The sequence below is a fragment of the Zootoca vivipara genome, chromosome 1 (assembly GCF_963506605.1).
Source record: "Zootoca vivipara chromosome 1, rZooViv1.1, whole genome shotgun sequence".
In the NCBI taxonomy this organism is placed as follows: domain Eukaryota; kingdom Metazoa; phylum Chordata; class Lepidosauria; order Squamata; family Lacertidae; genus Zootoca; species Zootoca vivipara.
In genome coordinates, this window is record NC_083276.1 from 84,076,853 (window position 1) to 84,097,281 (window position 20,429).

The 20,429-nt window shown below is 48.9% G+C and overlaps 1 protein-coding gene across 2 annotated transcripts; it reads right to left on the minus strand.

Annotated features, from left to right (window-relative positions):
• Window positions 1-38: 38 nt before the first annotated feature.
• Window positions 39-15,142, minus strand: TMEM198 (transmembrane protein 198). Of its 2 annotated transcripts, none has more exons than XM_035126660.2 (5): window positions 15,056-15,142; window positions 6,691-6,942; window positions 5,135-5,710; window positions 4,144-4,334; window positions 39-2,669 (listed from the first exon to the last, which is right to left on the minus strand). In XM_035126660.2, exons 2-5 carry the CDS (start codon window positions 6,851-6,853, stop codon window positions 2,523-2,525), a joined length of 1,077 nt encoding a protein of 358 aa, XP_034982551.1. In that variant the 5' UTR covers window positions 6,854-6,942; window positions 15,056-15,142; the 3' UTR covers window positions 39-2,522. The 2 variants fall into 2 exon arrangements, with proteins under 2 accessions (XP_034982551.1, XP_034982542.1); XM_035126651.2 differs by lacking the exon at window positions 15,056-15,142 and adding an exon at window positions 14,429-14,806.
• Window positions 15,143-20,429: the final 5,287 nt, after the last annotated feature.

Here is a 20,429-nt window from a genome sequence, read left to right on the forward strand (position 1 = left end):
ATGCTGGTACTCTTTGGTAGGTGAGATGGCTCTTCTGGGCGGGAGGTCTCATCAGTTGCCTAGACAAGCAGAAGGATGGTGAGGTGCCACCTGTGCCTCAGCACACCCTTCAGCACGCTCCAGTGTAAGGCTTTTTAAACTGCAGAGACAGCTCCCCCACAGTATCCAGAAAACACAGGCGAGTAGGTGGGTGTGTTGCTGTGACAGGCAACTGCTGTTTCCTCCTCTCAATGCCCCATTGCAGAAGAGAGGCTGAGGCAACACCCGGCTTCATGAAAGAGGTGGGAAGAGCCCTGTGCCAGGGCGCATACAATGGGCAGCATAGATAGGTGTGTGCATATGTATCTCTAAGCCCCACCCCTCTGGGAAAACCTGAAGTCCAAGACGAGGAAGGAATGGCCATGGGCTGTGAAGAAAGCCCACAGATGGGGGTGCATAGAAGGGATGGTCTGGGTTGTAACTAAAACTATGGTTTAACATTTGCCTCCCTGCTCTGGAGCAGCCTTCCCCAATAGAATGCCGTCCATGTTTTGGACAACAACTCTCATCAGTCCCAGCCAGCACAGCACAGGGAAAGGGCCTAGTGGTAGAGCATCTGCTCTATGTGCAGATGGACTCAGGTTCAAGCTTTAGCGTCCACAAGTAGGATTGAAAGAACTTCCTGCCTGAAACTCTGGAGAGCTGCTGCTAATCAGTGCAGACAGTACTGAGCTAGATGGACCAATTTTCTGCAAGTGGGACCTCTGTTCCTCTTGTCTCTTTCCTCCAAACAAGGTTCTGCTCATGCCCCCCTACCACCACCATGTACACAGACCCATTGTTTGCCATGCTACTGCCATGCAGAAAGAAGTGGCGGCTCAGGATCTCTTCTGGTTCAAGGTCTGCTGCGCATGCTGCCTCAAGTTGTGGACCCCATTCCTCACCCTCATTCTCCTTCTGTGCCCAGTCCAGGCTTGCCGCATGCCCATATCCAAGATCCAAGCTCATGCATGTGTGGTAGTGTTTGTGCCGCAGTCCAACACTTGTGGCCCATTTCATTCATGGAGAGGCTACTCTGAAAGGCTTTTTTTTTTTTACTTGCGCAGCCGCAGCCCGGCAGCGTTTGGCACATATACAAAGAGAAAGAGAAAGAGAGGACAAAACAAAGAAAAACGAGAGTGCAAGGTTTCTGTGGTGACAACAGTGGCGATTGGTGACAGAAACATGCAGTTTCTCCATGAAGGAGAGGCTTTTCTGAGCTATGCTGGACCCTCTCTTGCTCCCATCCTGAAACAGATGGTGAATCTTCCCTGCTCCTGTCCCCTTAAAGATGGAGACACTGAGAGACTCACAGCCCCCACCTCCCACACGATAGGTAACGAGACAAGCTCCAAATGTGGGGACCACCACACTTTGACAGGCTTCTGTGCAGGGGGACACTCCCACCCCAGCTCTTTGAGGCTAGGTAGGGTAAAAAAAGGTGACACCCATCCCCAGGCATGGGCCTGAATGGAAAGATAAGAAGACCGCAGGACCCTGCCCCCCAACCCAGGGTCCAGCAGAGCTCTTCAGGCCCAGCTCTTTGTCAATAATAAATTAATACAAATAACTGCAACAAGAATATGTACATGGATGATCCCCCCCAGTCCCCTGACTATCCTGACCCTCACTCCAGAATGAGGAACAGGGGGAAGGGGAAGTAGGAGGGGGGTATCGAAAAGGCTCATTGCCTGGATACCAGCCGAATGCCCCATACTTGCTCCAGCTCCACCACACACACACACACACGCTCACACACTCACACTTGCACACTTCAACAGTCAGACAGCCCAGCCCAGGTGGCCCAGATGCCCACCCCTCCCTCCTCCCTTCCCTCCTTGAGTTGCCCATTCAAACAGTATGCCAGGCACTGGTATGGGCAAGGGGCCCAGGGCACAGAGGACCCCATTTCCCTGAGCTGGCTGCCCCAGCCAGACTAGAGTGAACTGAGTCAAATCCTACCACTTGTGCCCTGAAATAGTCCTTGCAGGGGGTCAGTTCAGGTAAAGACAAAACTCCAGGACAAGGAGTGGGTCCATCGTGTGGCAAGACAACAGCACAGGAACACCCCGTTGGCCCCTCCATCTATGAGTCACTCCAACAGTGGTGGGTGGGGAATGTTGACAGTTACTTGTCATTTTCATGCAGGCGATTGGCTCTTTCCTTTCCACCCTTCACTGCATTCTGCAGTCCTGGCTCGGGTGGGTTAGCAACCAGGTCTCTCTTCAGCCCTTTGCCCCAAGCACGTGCTCATGTACGCTTTCCTTGCCCCTTGTTGCAGGGCGGCTTAGCCGGAGCCAGAGTTGCACTGGGGAGAATTCCGCATATCCTTGCAGTGTGAGAGAAACTGGGCTACAACTGCATGTCCAGGCCAGGTCTATGAATGCCAGCAAAGAGTATCTGCAAGTCCTCACGGGAACACAGGCGCTAGGCTAAGCCCACATGGCCTGACCTGTGTGACCATGAGAGGGCAGCGTCCTTGTGACCTGGCGGGAGGTGCTGCACTATACCCGCATTGCAGGGCCAGAGCCCGTTGTCAGGGGCACGGTGGAGCCACAGTCATAGTCAATGTCAATGGCGGCATGAGCGTTGGCCAGAAGGCTGTTGAGAGAGGATCCCGTCTGCCGCTCCCGGAAGCTCTGTATGTAGCTCTACAAGGAGGAGGAAAGCAGAAGATGAGGGTGCTGCCTCCATCCCCCATCTGTGATTGAAACTTCCCTGTGTGGAAGGACTTGCCTGTGACTTGCTCCTGAATGCTTTGGGCAGGTCCAGCCTCTTCCTACCTCAATTCCTGGGACAAGGCCCTTCCTAATGGCTGCCATATCACCCTCTCTTTGCAAGTAACCAAGAACCAGCTGTTCTTCCACACAACGCCTTGAGATGTAATAGGATTTATTTTCTCCCCCATCTACTGGAAAGGGCTCATAGTGCTTCCTGGGGTACGGGTAGGAGGAGCTTCTGGTCCTGCTGGAAATGACTGGTAGGGAGGCTGAGGTTTGCCTCTCTGTGCTGTGACCAGGAAAACTAAGGGCTGCTTCACAGTGAGGTGTGAACCGTAAAAGTGTGAACAGCAGATGTGCATTATTAGACAGATAATCTGCATATGTCCTGAAGCCCCAGACAGCCATTCAATATTCTATGGTGCCTGTCCATAAAAGTTTAAGAATGCGTGTCTGCCATTCACACGTTCCATCTTGGCCATACTGGGACACTGCCAGAGCCCTGTTACCTTGCAATTTTGAACAGATCACAATACCTTAGTTTTCTACAAAGCTCAACACCCTAGTACAGGAAGAGTGCCACAACAGAGCACAGCTTGTCCTGAGCTATTTGTACTTGGGAAGACTTTGTGAATGAATTGATAAGAGACTTACTGGGTGTATGCATTGGCTGGCATAGTTAAGCATGTTCACTTTCATTTAAAGATCACCCTGTTATTCTGCTATGTCATGAGAAAGTCACTACCTTTCCCCCACATCAATTAGCAAAGCTCCCCAAGGACCACCTGACAACACTATTTGTACTAGGCAGAGAATCCTCCATGGGTTGAGGAGAACTTCCAGAGACACACAAAGAAAATGTTAAGAGACACAGAGCTCTGTTTTTGGTTCCCAACTGAAACTGCCAAATGTAGAGCAAAAAGCAGAACTTGGACAAATTTTCTCTACCCATTTCCCCTCCATATATGTTATGCCATGGTGTTCTTGTCTCGCACTGGGCTTCCTGCATATAGAGGCATCAATGGGGTGGGTGGGAGTGGCCAACAGTGCTGGGAGTCCCACCGAACTGTTTCCCTGCTCCTCTCTCTATGGGAATTCCATACAGATAGTCCGTATGGAGTGTGGGAAGCAAAGGGTGCAGAAGGCAGAAACACTTCTGTCCTATACAGATGGGTTTCTGAATGTGGGACGCATGACTGACAGGGCTGGCTCTTAAGGCGGAAGTGTGTCACTGATGATCCAAAAGCAAAGGAAACAAAGCAGGAAAGCCTGGAGGAATAGAACTGGGAGCAAGTTGACTCCCATCAGTCTTTACCCCTAGGGAGCTTGATTCTTTGCAGTGTAATACATACAGTCCCACCCCCACCCCCTAGCCCTGTGCAGGAGGGCACTGGCATTGACTCACTGGGGAGAGCACATCCCCATCAAATCGGCGCACAGGATTAGGCTTGCGACGGTAGGCAGGCTCCGGTGGGTGGGCCTTGTGTTGCACATGTGGGTGGGGGTGTGGTCGCCTCTTCTTCTTTTTCTCCTTGCGCTCTTCTCGTTGCTTGATCCGCATCAGCTGAACACGCCGCTGCTGCCGACTGATAATCACTGTGGGGTGGGGAGGTGGGGCAGGAGAGAGAAGAGAAGGGAGTGTGGTCAGAAGGGGTGGCCCAAGGTACCAAGCAGATGCCACTACTGGAATGCTTTGCTGTGGGATGAAGTGAAAGCCAAAAGCAGAGTTGAGATACCACCTCCCATAACCAGGTAAATTCATAATTGGCAGAGCCAACATGAAGTATTAGGTGTGGTGACTGGGGAATGCACCTGTAGCCTCAAGGTGCAAAGTTCCAAACCATTTTTATTCCAGGGAGCTGCCACTGAGATAAATGAGGTGCCAGCACATATAGCAGCATTTGCTACCTAAGGGAACTAGCCTCCTTTCACTACAGCAGGAGTCTCAAGGTGGCTGAGCATGATTCATGCTTTTCATACAAGGCATCACCTGCTAACAGGCTTGTTGCAACTACTGTATATCTCTTTGGATGCATTATGTAGTTTAGCCCTCAGAGAAAAGATGTACCCTCTGTAACTCAGAATAAGGGTTCAAAGCATTAATTGGTTAATTTCTGCTAAATCCTTAACAAAAGATAAAAAAATAACCCTCAATTTAATTGTTAGGGGGCAGACTTGTGTGTCTTTTCCCCTCTCCCTCAGCCAAATTTGTGGAAAAGGGAACTTCAAGATGGCTCCCAGTTTATAACCACAGCTGGGACACAACCTGTCTTCCTGGCTGAAATCACTAAGGTTTTCCTTCTGGCAAGAAGAACCACAGGCAAGTGAAGATGACAGTTCAAATTTTACGCCAATGTCCACCCCCCTTCCTATCCACCCTGTTGCACTGCACTCACCTTCCGTGTGGGAATATCCCTCTGCCGTGACTTTCCACTGCACCAGGACGCCCAACAATGCCAGGACTGGCCAAGTGCCCAAGATGACCCAGCTGTACCAGCAGATGGGGCGGGCAGGAGCTACCTTGACGCGCTCGTAGACGTACTGCAGCAGCAGGAAGAGCTCGACAAAGTAGTCGGCGGTGGCGGTCATGACGGCACTGCCGAAGACAGCCGTGGAGAGCGTGGTGAAGAGGCGCTGCCACTGCAAGGTGAGCACCGCACACAGCATGCCCATGCCAAGCAGCAAACCGATGGGGATCCAGACAGTAGGTGGGTGGTAGAACTGCTCCATCACCACCAGCGCAGCCACCGCCAGCAGCAGCCCCAGCAGCAGCCCAACCATGAAGAGCCCAACACTGCGCACAAGCATGGTCACCAGCCCACAGAGCACCCCGATGCCCAGCCCAATGCCCACGGAGGCCTCAACACTCAGCTGGGTGTCCAGCACCCGCTCTTTGTAGCACAGCATGAAGATGATCACGGAGCCAAACATCAGTCCTGTCAGGAACATCACCGCCTTGAAGCATCGGTACCCTGAGGAAAGGAAGAAATGGTTGCTAGCGGCTGTTGCTGCAGTCAGGGACACAGGACGGGTTGCCCATCTGTTTGATTGAGCAGGACAGGCTATCCACATTCCTTTGAGCCACCTGCACTGAAAGTCTTGGCCTCTGACTTAGGAGGCTTATGCAGAATACCTTCGGAATGCCCTACACTTACACACAGAGAAAGATATTCTGTGCTTATATCACAAAGGGATATCTAGTGGAGGTTGGGGAGTCCTAATATCCAGGGCTTCAAAGAGCATGCTGCCTTACATGAACATTCCCCACACTCCCAACTGATCTGTTTAATGCATAAGTGGGTGCACAACAGTATCTCAGGGAAAGCCAGTGCTAGCTTTTTCTCCTGGGACGCTGCTGCAGTCTGGAAAACCAATACTAGTTCCTATAAGTCACATGGACTGGCAAGGACCCATGCAGGCTAAAGCACCCACTTGGGTGTCTTCTGTAGAATCAAAAGCATTAACACAGCTCTCTGCTGTTGGAACAGCTTGGAATTACATTAGGTTTATTTCCCAACCCCCCCAATATTCAAACTGTTAGCATATTGCATATCAAAATTATAATGATCAAAATATAAATCAACCCCCTCACTTGTTTAGTGCATTAGGTGTTGAACGGGGAGGACTAATAGAACAAGCTAGCGGGAGGCTACAAAAATTGGGAACCTGCCTTTTCCATCTCCCTAGAAGCCTCATCCTAAACATGCATATTCAAAAATGCCCCCCATAGTTTTGAGTGCAAGCTCAACGGATTATTACTGAGAGTATTTCATGAGCATGAGTCCCACTTCATGCCTGTTACAGACATACTGTGACACAGGGCTGGTTTTGGGTGGAATGGGCTCCCTGGGCCTCATAAGGGCATTGAGTTAATTGATCTCCTTTGCCCCCATGCCTCAGCTCAAACTGTCCTCCAGGCACCTAGAACAGACCCACCCAAACCCCCTCTCACCAAAGAAGCAGTAGATGATCCCAAAGAGGCAGCACATGGCGCAGACCACCGAGGGTACCACTTGGTAGCGCCGCTCAATCTCCTCCTCACAGTTGTATGTCTCGTCTTGGTTTGGCACGTGCGGCAGCAGCGGGAAACGCAGGGTCTGTACCGTTGACGTCATGGCTCTTCAGGGTCTCCTGGGGCAATGTCAGGCTCCCCACTCCCTCCCCGTCACCTGCGGGGGATGCTGTCTCATGGCATTGTTTCCATCTGTGGAGAGAGAGAGAGAGAGAAATTGAGGGCGGATGGGACAAAAAAGGTGAGACCTGAAGGCATAATGTCTTCCGCACTCTGCAGGGCTGTTCCACTCATTAAGAAACAACTCCCACTTTTCTGGAGGCTGCAATGAGGTTTTTTTTAAAAAGTGACGAGATTAGAGATTGGAACACCCACCAACTCCCTGGGCCCCAAGCCAAGTCCAACTAGTCATTCCTGGCAGGCAAAAAGATGGTTTGAGTGTTGGCAATATATTATGCAAGGGGCAGAGCAGGCCAAGCATCCTAGCTGGGCCTCTAGGATTCCCGTTGATCTTTCTCCACCTCTGTCCCAGGAGTACCAATCTCACTGAGTCACCCCAGCCTCAGCCTGCCAGGGAGCTTAGCAGCATATTCCATGTCGGGAATGGAATCAAAGCAATGCTGGGGGGAAGAGGAGGGCGCTGAGCAAGGGATAGGACAACAACTTTCCAAAATGGAAAAGCGGGGCGGTGGGGTGTGTGTGTGGCTATAAAGAGAATCGCCACCGTATGGTCTCCACGGCAACCGAGCAAAGAACAGATGATACTTTTAACAACGCACATGCTCCCCCACTTCCAAAAACACCCCCACCCCACCTTCTTCCTCAAAGAACCTGTGGGGTAGGAGAATGAGTCACCAAAGAGGGAGATGTAGCACTTCGGGAAAGCATCTGCCAGAGATTTGAGTTTCATTAACCCTGTGTGCGGGATGGCTGGCTGAGAGCAGCTCTGAAGACAAAGGAGGACTGCTTAGTCGGCTGAAGCATCTTCCTTCCCCTTTACCTCCGATGTTCAGCCTTGGAAAGCAGCTGCAAATGCGGATTAGAGAGTCCCTGGGTGCTGTTGTAGGCTAGAACACTGTCCGCACCCCAACCCCTCCCCATTTCCTCATTTCTGATGGATTGCAGGCTGGCAGGCACAACAGAGAAAAGCCTTTTGTGTTCGTTCTCTTTTGCTCACACGTGCTCAGATCCGTCCAGCACGAGCCGAGCCCTCCCCACTCCAGCAGCCCCCAAGTAAGACAGGGCAGGACACTCTAATGATGCAGCTGAGGTTTGGGGTGGGGTGTTTCTGGACCCACTTCCAGACAGGTAAGGTTTTCGGAAGCATTGTAGCTAATGCCCCCTTTCACACACTCCAGCACAGAAGAACCGTGTTTGCAGGGTAGCGGCTCAGTGGCATGGGGATGGTGAGGAGACTTGATGAAAGCGTGGCTGGAGACCGGCTTGGCCTCTCCGCCGCACTTCCATGTTAACCACAAGCAGGTCAGGAGCCTGGGAAATCTCACCCCAATGTGCGCGCGTCCCCCTCTCCCCGCCGCCTCTGTCTGCATGTCTGTCTGTCTCCCATTCCCCCTTCCCCGCTGCCGCCAACGCCAATGGCCGCTAGTACTGAAAGCATGCTGCCTACGGATTGGTGCACTCTCTGTTGCTAAGGAAAACAAGTCATTTCCCCATTGGATGCTGAGAAATTACCAAACGCCGGCCTTCTCCTCGGCTATATCTTTTTCGCTTTGTTTCAGCAACTCGGCTTTTTCCTCACGAAGCCCCGCCCGCTCTTGGAATGTGATTTTACTTCTCTCTCACCCCCCCCCCCCGATTCTCTTCAGTTTTTATCCCACCTGCAACCCCCTGCCCCCCCCCAAAAAGCCGTGTGTCAATGGCCCTTATTCCAAATATGTGTCCTCCCTGCTGGCTCCCCAGACACTTGATAGCCCTCAAACATCCTCTGAAACCCCCACATTACCATTGGCAGAGATAAAAAAGGGGCTACGATGCACACACTATTAGTGCAACCACAGACACAACTTGTGTCACAGGACAGAACAGCTCATCCTAGCGCTTCCCACTCCCAAGTGGCTCCTGGCTTGGCAGGAGCTGGTGACCCTTGTGACATGGAAAGGGAGCTACAGATCCAGAGAATGGCACTGCCTGAGGAGGACTGTGCTAACCCAGTTCTTATTCTTAGGAGGATCTAAGGTTTACTTTCATTCAAACAACAACAACAACATATACAATATTTGATGTCAGCAAGTAAATCTTCTAGGTATGTGGGTTACACCGAGAACGGCTGACACTAAGAACTTTGGACTTTCCCCCTCCACAGCTCAACACACAGAGACAAAGCAACTTCAATTTCTGTTGTCACCTCAAGTCAAAGCTGCCCACTGTATGGAGAACGTAGCCAGTCATTTGCCAATGGAAGCTTTACTACGGTAGGCATGTAACCATTTGACAAGCTGGTCATCCATAACGTCCTGCTATAGGCTTTAAAAGGGTATTAGACAGATCCATGGAAGATATCAGTGGCTTCTGGCTTCATGTTATGTCTCCAGTGTCGGAGACAATATGCCTTTGAATCCCAGTCACTGGGAATCGCAAGTGGGGAAGGTACTATTGTAGCCAGCTCCTGTTTGTGGACTTTCCATGGGCGTCTGATCAGCCACAGTGAGAACAGGATGCTAGACCAGATGGGCCATTGACCTGATCCAGCAGGACTATTATGTTCTTATGCTAGCAATGAAGACAACTCCCCCCACATCCATTCCCTGTCAGAAATCTAGGGAAGCAATGGGAATAATGGACCCTCCTCACCCCCTGGTAGAAGATCACAGATGACTGGCAAGGCAAATTGTTACACAGCCATCTGTATTCCCCCTGTATCATCACTATCTGGTTGATCACCACCCCATGATCAATGAATCATGTCACACAGTATTCAGACAAGCTGGATCAAGAGATGCAAAGTAAATACTGTATACCATTCAAAGGGAAGTGATAATCAAAACTAACAGAAAGTTGCTTTCACACTTGTCCCTGCAGAAAACAGAGGGCTGCCTGACAGTAGTGAAATGGGCAAAATTGAGGCAGGCTCTTAACAAATGCGGAGTTAATAGCCACACATTGGGATTTAAATTAGGGGTGTGCTGGGCTCATTCCCAACATCTTCAGAATCCCAGGTGCCATGTAGGATTTTCCATCAAGTGACATCAGTGGGAAACTGACTGATCTGTAGGGGGGTTGCTATACATTCACCTGCCCCACAATCAGGAATGGTCCATGATAAACAGTGTAACTGAGCCAGGTAATCCAGGCATCCTAGGTGGCCCACAACTGTGGCCAATGTAGTTCCTCCTACAAACTTCTGTAGTCCATGTCATTAAAAACAGTTTCTAAATATAATTGAAAATGTAAGACCATAAGACATATGGCGGATTAAACCAAAGCTCCATCTACAGTATCCCAGCATCCTGTGGCCAGCCAATGCTTGCAAGAAGCCCCAAAGCAGAACTGGAGGGCAGCAGCCCTTTCCTGTTGTTTATTCTTAGCATTTAAGAATGTAAGAGCAGTCCTGCTGGATCAGACCATAGGCCCATCAATTCCAGCATCCTGTTCTCACAGTGGCCAACCAAATGCCCCAGGGAAGCCTGCAAGCAGTACCTGAGTACAACAGTGCCCTCTTTATTTGTGCTCCCTGGTGACATATTCAGAGGCATACTGCCTCCAACAGTGGAGGAAAAACATAGCCATCATGGCTATAACCCACTGATAGCCTTATCCTCCATGAATTTGTCTAATCTTCTTTTAAAGTGTGTTCAGAGGTATGCTGCCACTGAACATGTAAGCTGGTTTAGGAAAAGTGGGAGCAGAATGCTTGGTTTGTGTACATGGTTTATGCCAGGATCTCTTGTTGAGCACTTTGCTCCTGGATTGGAATTCTGGTCCACTCTAATGAGTGTTTACTTAGAAAGCCCATTTAATTCAAGTAAGTGCACATGAGATAGCAACTTTAAAATCAATAATGTGTTGCCACCATGTGGGTCTCAGAGCAAAAAAATTGCTACTAAAATGCAAAGTAGAATCATAGAATTGTAGAGTGGGAAAGGGATTCCTGAGAATCATCTAGTCCAATGCTAACCAACTTTTTGTTGGTATATCAATATGCAAGATGTTGAACTAGTCATATCTGTATAACATGGAAGCTTGCATAGTTGAAGCTTGGTGAACCTCCACATTTCTACCATAACAAGACTCAGTCAAAAGAAACCACTCACCTAGTTTATATCTCTGAAAATCACACAGATCCATGGAGTTGACACAAACAAACTGTCATGCTCTTGTTCCCAAACAGCAACACTTGGCATCATGCCAGCAGCTATCTGCCAAAATCGTTCCAAACCTAAATGTGGAAAATCCAGCCCTTAACAGTTTATCTCTAGACAAGCTCCAATTTGTTTTTCTCTGTGGCAGAGTCTTTCCAGCTCCCCCCCCCACTCCGCACCAAATCCCTGGCAGTTACTCTAATCTCCCTCTTTCCACGTGGTCCTGTTGCCTAGGGAGGAAGAAAGGCCAATGCAGTTCACAGCTAGCTAATGCCTGCTATGGGCCCAGAAGTGGCTCTGATACAGACACAGATACCTGTTCTGTAAGGAGTGGCTCTCGATCTATAAACCCTGTTAAGAAGTGTGTATCTGAACAAACAAGGTTCTGCCCAGGCTGACACCAGGTACCACAGCATGTGTCCTTTCCTCTCCTCTGCGGGAGCCGGGAAACTCAAATCTTGATACTTTTTAGTGTTTAATATATTTGAGTGTTGCTCCCCACCCACAAGGCAGCTAGAGGAGAATCATGACCCTGCTGTGGGTTCCAGGCCAACTGGCTCAACTGCAGTCCAGGAACTGGATGAATCCTCTTCCACAGTGATTGAGGGCAAGAGTGCCCACTTTCCTACAGGCTCTCTTCATGTGATACATCAACCTACGCAACCTTTTCGCCCTCAACTAGAGCAAGGAGACTGACCTTTTCATACAAATGTAATCTTGATTATTTCATAGAGAAGAGGAATAGGGAGGCAGAGGAACTTTCTTCATACCACTTCCTGGAAACCTGATTGGAGTATGTCTGGGATAGTCCTGGAAACCAGGTCACTCCACAAAGGAGCTGTGCCCAATACTGCAATCCTAGGTTCTCTCAGCAAGGGAGATGATCAGAAAAGGTTGTGACAATGTAGACTCTGCATGTGAAGTTTTAGGAAAGAAAGACAGGTCTATACCAACAGAAGACACTATGAGGAGGGCATGAGACTGAGCATGTTGTGGATTCTTACTCAGTAGGAGTGGGGTAAGGATAGTTGTGGAAGGACTAGGAAGACACTGCCTCACCTTTTGCTGCAGGATGCATAAACAAGAATAACCAAGCTGTTCTTATTTTAGGGGAAAGTGCCAGAGCACAATGTTATACTAGCTAGGAACTTTTCTTCTGGGCTAGGGTTAGGCACACCTACTCTGATAGGATCTGTGTGCAATAAGGAAGGGAATCCTTGGCGCCTTATCCTCTTCCTGCCACTGGGATTACTGTGACAGCTTTCTGAAAAGCTCCTAATGAGAGAATCCTATTAACCTGGGAGTAACCCAGGGGAGTGGTAGTACTTTGAGGAGTATCTGCAGGACAGGGCCCTGTCCTGCAGGTACCGGTACTTCTAGTTGCACTAGTTGCACTATAAGGAAACACTGTGCAGAGTTTTCACAGAGGTGGCAATAAAGTTCTAGGAAGGATTTTTTTTAAAAAAGGCTTTTGTAACACTTGTATTGGAAAGCACCCAAATCAACCACACTTGGTACAAAAGTCAGCTGCAAGCATCACACACACACATAAATACACCCTACCCAGAGCCTGTGGCCTGCACCTAAGAGTTTCTGATTCCAGAGAAGGACTAGCTCAGGATCTTCCTGTCTATGCTCCTCTCAGTGGCCGACGGAGGGCCCTAGCATAAGATAGCTGTTTTGTGCCTGTAGCTAGAGTGTCTGAAGGATATCAAGCATGGGGCATTGGGGCAGGTTCAAAGGAGAAATGCACTTTACTGGGGCATAGCCAGGTTGCAAGAACCTGATGCTTTCCTGTTCCTTGCAAATATCACATGATCGTACCATACCCTCTCTTCACATTGCCTGGCTCCATGCAGTGCCAGCCCTATGCTGCAATCTGGTTGACAGACTCCATCCCATTCCATAGCAAGACATGCTGACCTTTTCTATCCCCAAGCACAAAGCTTGCCCATCCAACCGTGGACTTGCAGGTGTTTCTTGAAAGGGTTCCTTATTTTGTTTTGCAAGTATTGAGTATGATGAAAACACCCAATCCCTATGTTGACTGCTATCAATTCAAATGGAAAGCAGGACTGGAAAATGTGATGCTGCAGTGATAGCTCCAAATTAGGTAGCCACACTCATACCCCTCTCTAGGAAGCACAACTTTTCTGAAGTAGTTCCTGTGTTGGCATTATGGTGGCTGGTGTAGATTAGCTCCACCAGCCTGCATTCCATCTCTCTCCTCTGCCTGCCCGACACATACCTGGCTTTGTTCATCCATTTACACCTCAGCCTGCTCCTCTACTTATCAGCTTGTTCCTGCCACTAGTACAAGCTGGACCAGGTTTCATTCTTGTTTGGGACTGGCAGATCCTACCGGTATAAGGGAAGCTGCAGAGTTGCTAGGATACAGAGCTGCAAAGACTTCTGGGGAGCCCACCAGACTCCCTTTGTTTGGAAAGAGGGGAGTCCCCAGGGGATCCTGGGCTGGTGGACCCATAGATGCCTACAGATAGCTATCTTGACTTAGGATACAATGGTTCTCTTTTTGAAGCAGGAGGCATTGTTTCTATCCAGCCAATCGAGGATTTTGCTTTTGTTTCTTTTAAACTCAGCCTTTGTTGACATAGGTTTATGCTAATTAATAACTAGAAATAGAAGGCTGGGCTTTTATTGTTCTCCCTGCGGGGAATCACATATAAGCAACACAAGCCAGAAGTAATAGGAGCTTCAGGCAGACACACTTTTTGGAACTATCCTTCCAGCGGGGTAAGGGAATGCTGATGATCCCTGAGCCTGGCTAAAGTGTGATGTGTAGCTCACCGCAGCACTGGACGAGCGAAGCCTGTTGGGTATGTGTGAGGGACAGTCTGGAATAGTACCCGTCTGCTACCCGCTTCATGGCCATCTCTCCCCTCGCTCGGCGGCCTTCAGGGCTGCTTCGCCATGGCTGCGCGGGTGACGGGCGTCCACGTGAACTCAACCCCGCTGCCTCTCCAACTTCTTCCCACTGCCTGCTGCCCCCGGGCAGGAGAGACAGCGAGGCACGACCATCCATGGCTTTCCTCCCGCTGGCATTTACCCAGCGCTGCCGAGGCGCCCAGCTCGCTCTTTGTGCGCTTCCCAGTCATTCAGCGCCGCCTTCCCCCCCCCTTTTTTCTTTTTTGCTCTCCTTCTCCAACAATCCCGTTCATTTAATTCTCCGCGATCGAGCCCTCCTTCCCTTTTCCCAACCCAGGAGCGGTGGCGGCGACGTCTCTCCCCCCCCCTCTTTCCTTCCGTCTCCCTTCCTCCTCCGGCAAGGGGCGCTGCAAAGGAGCAGCAGACCCAGCCAGCAACCCTCTCCTCCTCTTTCCCGTGGCGGTTCCCCCTACCTGCTCGGCCCGGCCTCGAACCCGGCCCGCCAGAGCCCGCCCGGCTCGGCCCGGTGCTGAGGGACAGCTCCGCGTGACGTCAGCGCCCAGCTCCTCTCCTCCTCTCCCTCGGCCGCCCCCCTCCCTCCGCCGGTCCTCGCGCGCGCGACGGCCGAGAAAGGTTGCCTGGAGCGGATGCAGCCAGGCGCGCGCCACGGACACAACAAATAGGCTGCTGCCGCCGCCGCTGCTTCTTCCTTCCGTTCCCCTTCCAGCTCCTCCCTCGCCGTCCGCCCCCAACCCTCCTCATCCCCCGCGCCGCTTAGGGCCTGGAGCGCGCGGTGGTGGTAGCGGGGGCTCCGCACAGGCGAGCGTGTGTCACACAGGCACGCACACCCGCAGAGCCTCCTCCACAGGATCCTATCCGCTCCCTTTCCGAAGGAGCGCGGGCGGGAGATGCCCTTGTTAGGCATTCATTCCCCCCCGCCCCCCGCTTCCAGTGCGTTGCGTCGGCCGGCCCTTGGCGCTTCCCTATTGTCATTGCACTGCATCAATCGCCGCCTTGGTGGATCTCTCTACCCCCCTCCCCGCCCCCCGCCTCGCGCTTCGAATTTTGTTTTTTTCCCCCGCCCCCGCGCTCCGCACTACCTGCCATCCGTACTATGTTTGTGCACCACCACTGTGCAATCCCGCTTGCCGGACAGCCTACGCTGGCTCCTTCGCCATATGGCACCTTGTGAGACTGTCCACTTCTGCCCCGCCCCCAACTGCATTGCTCCAGCGGCTTCGATGGTCTACCTCTGGCTGGATTGCAACTGTATTGTTTGCATGGCTCCCGCTCCAGTGCAGTGCATTTCCCAGCCCTGCTGTAATGTAAAAACAAAAACACTCCATTGCATTTAGTCTTGCAGGTAACTGTTAGAAAACATTCAGAAAAAAGAATTCTTTTGTTTTGGTTTTTTTGTCTAGGAAAAGGTTTTTACTTGCAGAGACACACCATGTAAATAATGTTTTATGTGCCGAGACACCCCACTGGAGTCTGGGGTGAATGCAGCCCCACCACCTTGGAGTCTCTGCCTTGACTTGCCTCAGGTCTAAGGCTCTCCTAAGGCCATACCCCCTCATCAGCCCTGCTCTGTGCCCCCCTCCAGTTTGAATGGGTATTTGAACTCTGTCTGATAATGCCTCTTTGTGTGTGGTTCTACACTTACTTGTTTGTTTGGAAGAGGAAAAGATGGGGGTTGGGGTGTGTAGAGACATCTCACACTTGCTTTTTTTGGAATGTAACCCTGCTGAAGAAAGTTAAGAATCACTTCCATTGCTCCATCCACTTTTGTCTGTGGGCCTGCATTCCTACCACCATGGATAAAATACAATAAAACATTTGAAGTGAATTTAAGAACAGCTAACACCAAATGATGTGTCTGGATATCTCTGCTGAAACACAAAAGTTTCCAGCAGGTGTCCCAAGGAGCAGTTGATGGCACTTCCTTAATGTTGATAGGGAGGGAGTTCCAAAATACACATTGCTGCTGCAAATATCTATTACAATATACATGCTATTGGGCTACAACTCCCATCACCCTGACCACTAGTCTTGTAACTAGGAATGATGGGAGTTGTAGTCCAAAAACATCTGGGGACCCGTAGCTTAAACTCTTAATGTGGCCTGACCATATGCACAGAAATCTCTAGCTCTCGTTGCCATGTGGTCCAGGAACTGCAGGGCTGGATTTTTATATGCTGCCCCTCACATGTAGGACAGTAGCCAAATCAGTTGCATTTGGATTACAGGAGGAGGGATATGAGCTTGGCAGGGAAGCCAGATATCCCTGAACCCCAGAGGTCAGTCATTCCACTGGCTTAGGCACGTCATTGAAACTGCTCAAGGCTGAATCCCACTTACCATCTGCTGAGCTCCCTGTGTCATGAGAAGGAGGAGGATGTGTGGGAATGATGATGAGGCACTGCTGCTCCTACTGCCATCTCCTCCCTTCCCACTCTCAGCCTTTAGCAGCTAAGACAGTTTAGATCCTCCTCTGCTGTGCCAGGTGATTAGCTCTGGCCTGTAGCCTAGAGAAACCTTTATTTAAAGGTCTTCTTAGTAATATAGTCAAGCAGGAATGCATATGGATGCATATCCACCTCTAAAGGTTATGTGGTTGTATAAGACTTGGTGATGTCACCCATGTATTGTCAGCACATCAGACCATTTTTTTAAATTTATTTTTTATTGTCTGGGCATCAGAACCCTAATCCCAGTCGCTCTGGCCTGTAAAGCAGTCTTCTTAGCCTGTCACCAGCTTTACACTTATCTGGATGGGGATAAGCAGCTGATGCACTAAACCTTTCTTAGTCATATTCCTGCTGCCTTAAAGCACAAGGCCTACTGAGTTTCAGCTCAGACCAGCCTGCCTCTTTGAAGTATACGGCACAAATCCAAGTGCAGTAAACACCAAGTATACATATATCAAAGGAATTTTTTGGGGGGGAGGTCAAGGGTAAGTGGCCTGAGAGAAAGCCAATTAATAGCAAAGGAATAAATGCTATTATCTTTGCCCACCATAGCTGCAAAGTATACATACCGTAGTTACAACCACCCTGAAAATAAGCCCATAAAAGTTTTGTTGTTGTTGTTTAGTCGTTTAGTCGTGTCCGACTCTTCATGACCCCATGGACCATAGCACGCCAGGCACTCCTGTCTTGCACTGCCTCCCGCAGTTTGGTCAAACTCATGTTCGTAGCTTCAAGAACACTGTCCAACCATCTCCTCCTCTGCCGTCCCCTTCTCCTTGTGCCCTCAATCTTTTCCAACATCTGGGTCTTTTCCAAGGATTCTATTTCTTCTCTTCTCATGAGGTGGCCAAAGTATTGGAGCCTCAGCTTCACGATCTGTCCTTCCAGTGAGCACTCAGGGCTGATTTCCTTCAGAATGGTTAGGTTTGATCTTCTTGCAGTCCATGGGACTCTCAAGAGTCTCCTCCAGCACCATAATTCAAAAGTTACTAGTCCTCTAGCACCATAAAAGTTACTAGTCTGCAAAGGAGACAGGGTGGTCTGTTTACTTGCCTGTGAAGGTTGGCAGATGAAGGACAATGAGCTTGGTCCCTTCTCCAGCAGCCTGCTGCATTTATATGCTGCTCACAAAGATGGTGGTGGGGCTTCTATCCCCATGCAGCAGCCCACTTGGTTTCTCTGCTGGCATCAGAAAAGGGATGGGGTACCCCTTCTCCACCAGCCCAAACCTTTGCCTGCTTGCAGTTACTTGTTGCCTATGCCTACCACACAACAGCTCAAATGCAAGGCTGTGTGCGAGTTCTAAAGCAAAACACCAGGCTTTTCACATTAAACCAGTTTTGTGAGTCTGAGAAAAATAATAAGGCTAAATGAATATCAGACTCAGAATTGTTTTTGGATTCTAATGAAACTTTAATATAATGTGCTTGAAGGTGTGTGTGTGTAAAAGAGAGGGTTTTTGGGGTGGTGTTATTTGGGTATAGAATAGATAGCCTTTGTGTGTCAATGAGTGATAGTGCAATCCTATGCATGTTTACTCAGAAGTAAGTCCCACTACATCTAATGGAGCTTACTCCCTAGTAAGTGTGTTTCCTAGTTAAGTGTGTTTAAGATTGCAGTCTGATTCATTAAAGACCTGCTACATGAAATGCTAGTGGCTTGAGGCTAATACTGATTCTAGGGATGGCACACTGTAAAGATGATGTAGGAGGGGAATAAAAATAAAAAATTTTTATGTAGTCTGGCCAGCTGGAAATAATGGGGCTCCTCCACCTTATGTGGAAAAGGGAATTTCAGCAGGTGTTGCTTGTCATGCAATGTACACTTAATAGCATGCTTTCTTCTGTGTGGCTGTTAAAGCTGCAGTAACCCTGTGCTCTTTTCCACCTGGCAGTTATAGCTTTGTGTTTGTTTGTTGTACATTTAAAGCATATCCAACACATATTTAAAGGACATGATTTCCCCCCAAAGAATCCTGGGAACTGTAGTTTGTAAAGGATTCTGGGAATTGTAACTTTGTGAGGAAAAGTACAGCTTCCTGGATTCTTTGGGGGGTGCCATGTGATTTAAATGTCAGTTGGATATATTCTAAATTAGAGCTTTCCGAAGTGTGTGTCATGACACGTTAGTGTGTTGGCTGCAGTGGTGGTACGAATGCTCTCCGCACTCCTCCCGGGGCAGGAAAGGGTTAGTTTAACCTTTGGTTTGCTAGTAAAACTGAATTACTGTGTCATGAAATGATGCATGTCTAAAAAGTATGTCACCGACATGAAATGTTTGAAAAGCTCTGCTCTAAGTGGATGGTGTGGATCTGCCTAAAGTTGTGCAACCCTGCAATCCCTCTGAAAAATGATATGGAAGGTACTTGGATCACATGTTCTGATACTAGGGTTTTAAATGAAAAATGTAAAAGTAATACTGTAGATATATATATATATTGTGTGTGCATGTTACATGGTTTTAGCTGAGGCTCTGTAATGAAAAGCCAATTGCTTTTAAGTAGGGTTTAAATGCAACAATAAATCAAGTTCAAAATTGGAGCTGAGAAGAGTGCCCTAGATGTCACAACCCTGAATATATTCATTAATGACTAGATAAAATAAATAGACTTTGCAGCTAACTTTCAGGTGACACAACGGAAGCAGCTGTAAATGAGGTGAAGAATTAGTTTTTAATCAAAAGTAATTAATGGATTAATGCATGAATAATTTTGAGCATTGTAATGACCATGATAAAAATTATACAAAGCCAAAAATAAGGCTCTGTGCACTGGTAAGAAAAACACTAAAATGGGAATGCTAGATAGCTTGATCCTATCTGCCTTGGCTCAACAAAATCATTTTACCTACAGGCCATATTATTTTCTTCTGCAGCTGAGTTCATTTTCAAAACAAGCTGCAAGTGAGTCAAATTAAGTGCATCAGATTTAGGCTAATGAAATTAGTTTCCTGACGAGTACAAGCTGTGAGATCACCTTCCTTGAAAGTTGTTCCTTAAATGACGAGCCCCCTTCAGGCATCATTTTTATTAAGCATTCATCATTCTTTATGCTCGTGATCTTCTGGGGCGATTATACACAATCATGCTTTCATAACAATTTGTGCCTGCAAAATGTTTTGGCCATCATGTAGTTTCCTGCTAAAATCCTGTAACTTTTCATGCCACAAAGTGTGCCACAAGGGATGCCTCCTGACTGTCACTATTTTGTGGGTGGGATACAAGTGTATGCTTGAACTTTAGATTTGCTGGTCCATTGAAGGGCTCCATCATGGGATTACCAGGATTTATTTTAGGGGGGCAGGCTTTTTGTTGGGGTGGGAGAACCAGGTTATCTGCCATGCAATTGGTCAGTTAAGTATTTTTATTTATTTACTTGATTTAGGGGGGCAGCTGCCCCCCCCACATGGGCTCCATTGCCCTAGTGCAACAAATCCACTTAAAAAAAGAATTAAGACTTTGCAGTTTGGAAGGTGACATGGAAATGCACTGAAGAGAGGGTAATGGCTAACAAGAAGGCGAATAAAAACTCTACAAGCAAATCAGGACAAATGCTAAATAAACAGGTTGTCTGGAGGAGCCCACAGTATGTGAACTGGCTTCCCCAACATGTATAAGGTCTAATCTATACATACACCAGAATATGGTAGTAAAGACCTGTTGTGATATGATGTAAACAAAGCCAGCCCTAAGATTAGGCAAACTAAGGTGAACAGCTGGGGCTGGGCAGGGGGCAACAATGGCAGCTCCCTGGCTGTTCCTCTCAGGTCTCCCATCTATTCCCCTTTGTTGGATGACAGATGCTTCAGTACTACCCCTCCTGTCCTCTCTAAACTGGCTTAGATACAGCAGAGGACCTAATCCCTAGTTGTTGAAGTAAGATTCTGCTGCCAGGCTTGCATGCTTCCGTATGGGCAGCGGGCACCATTTTGCCTTTCACCTATTGGGCTGACCCTGAAATGACTGCATTTGAATCCTGCCCCGTATACAAATAAACTCCTGTCTGTAG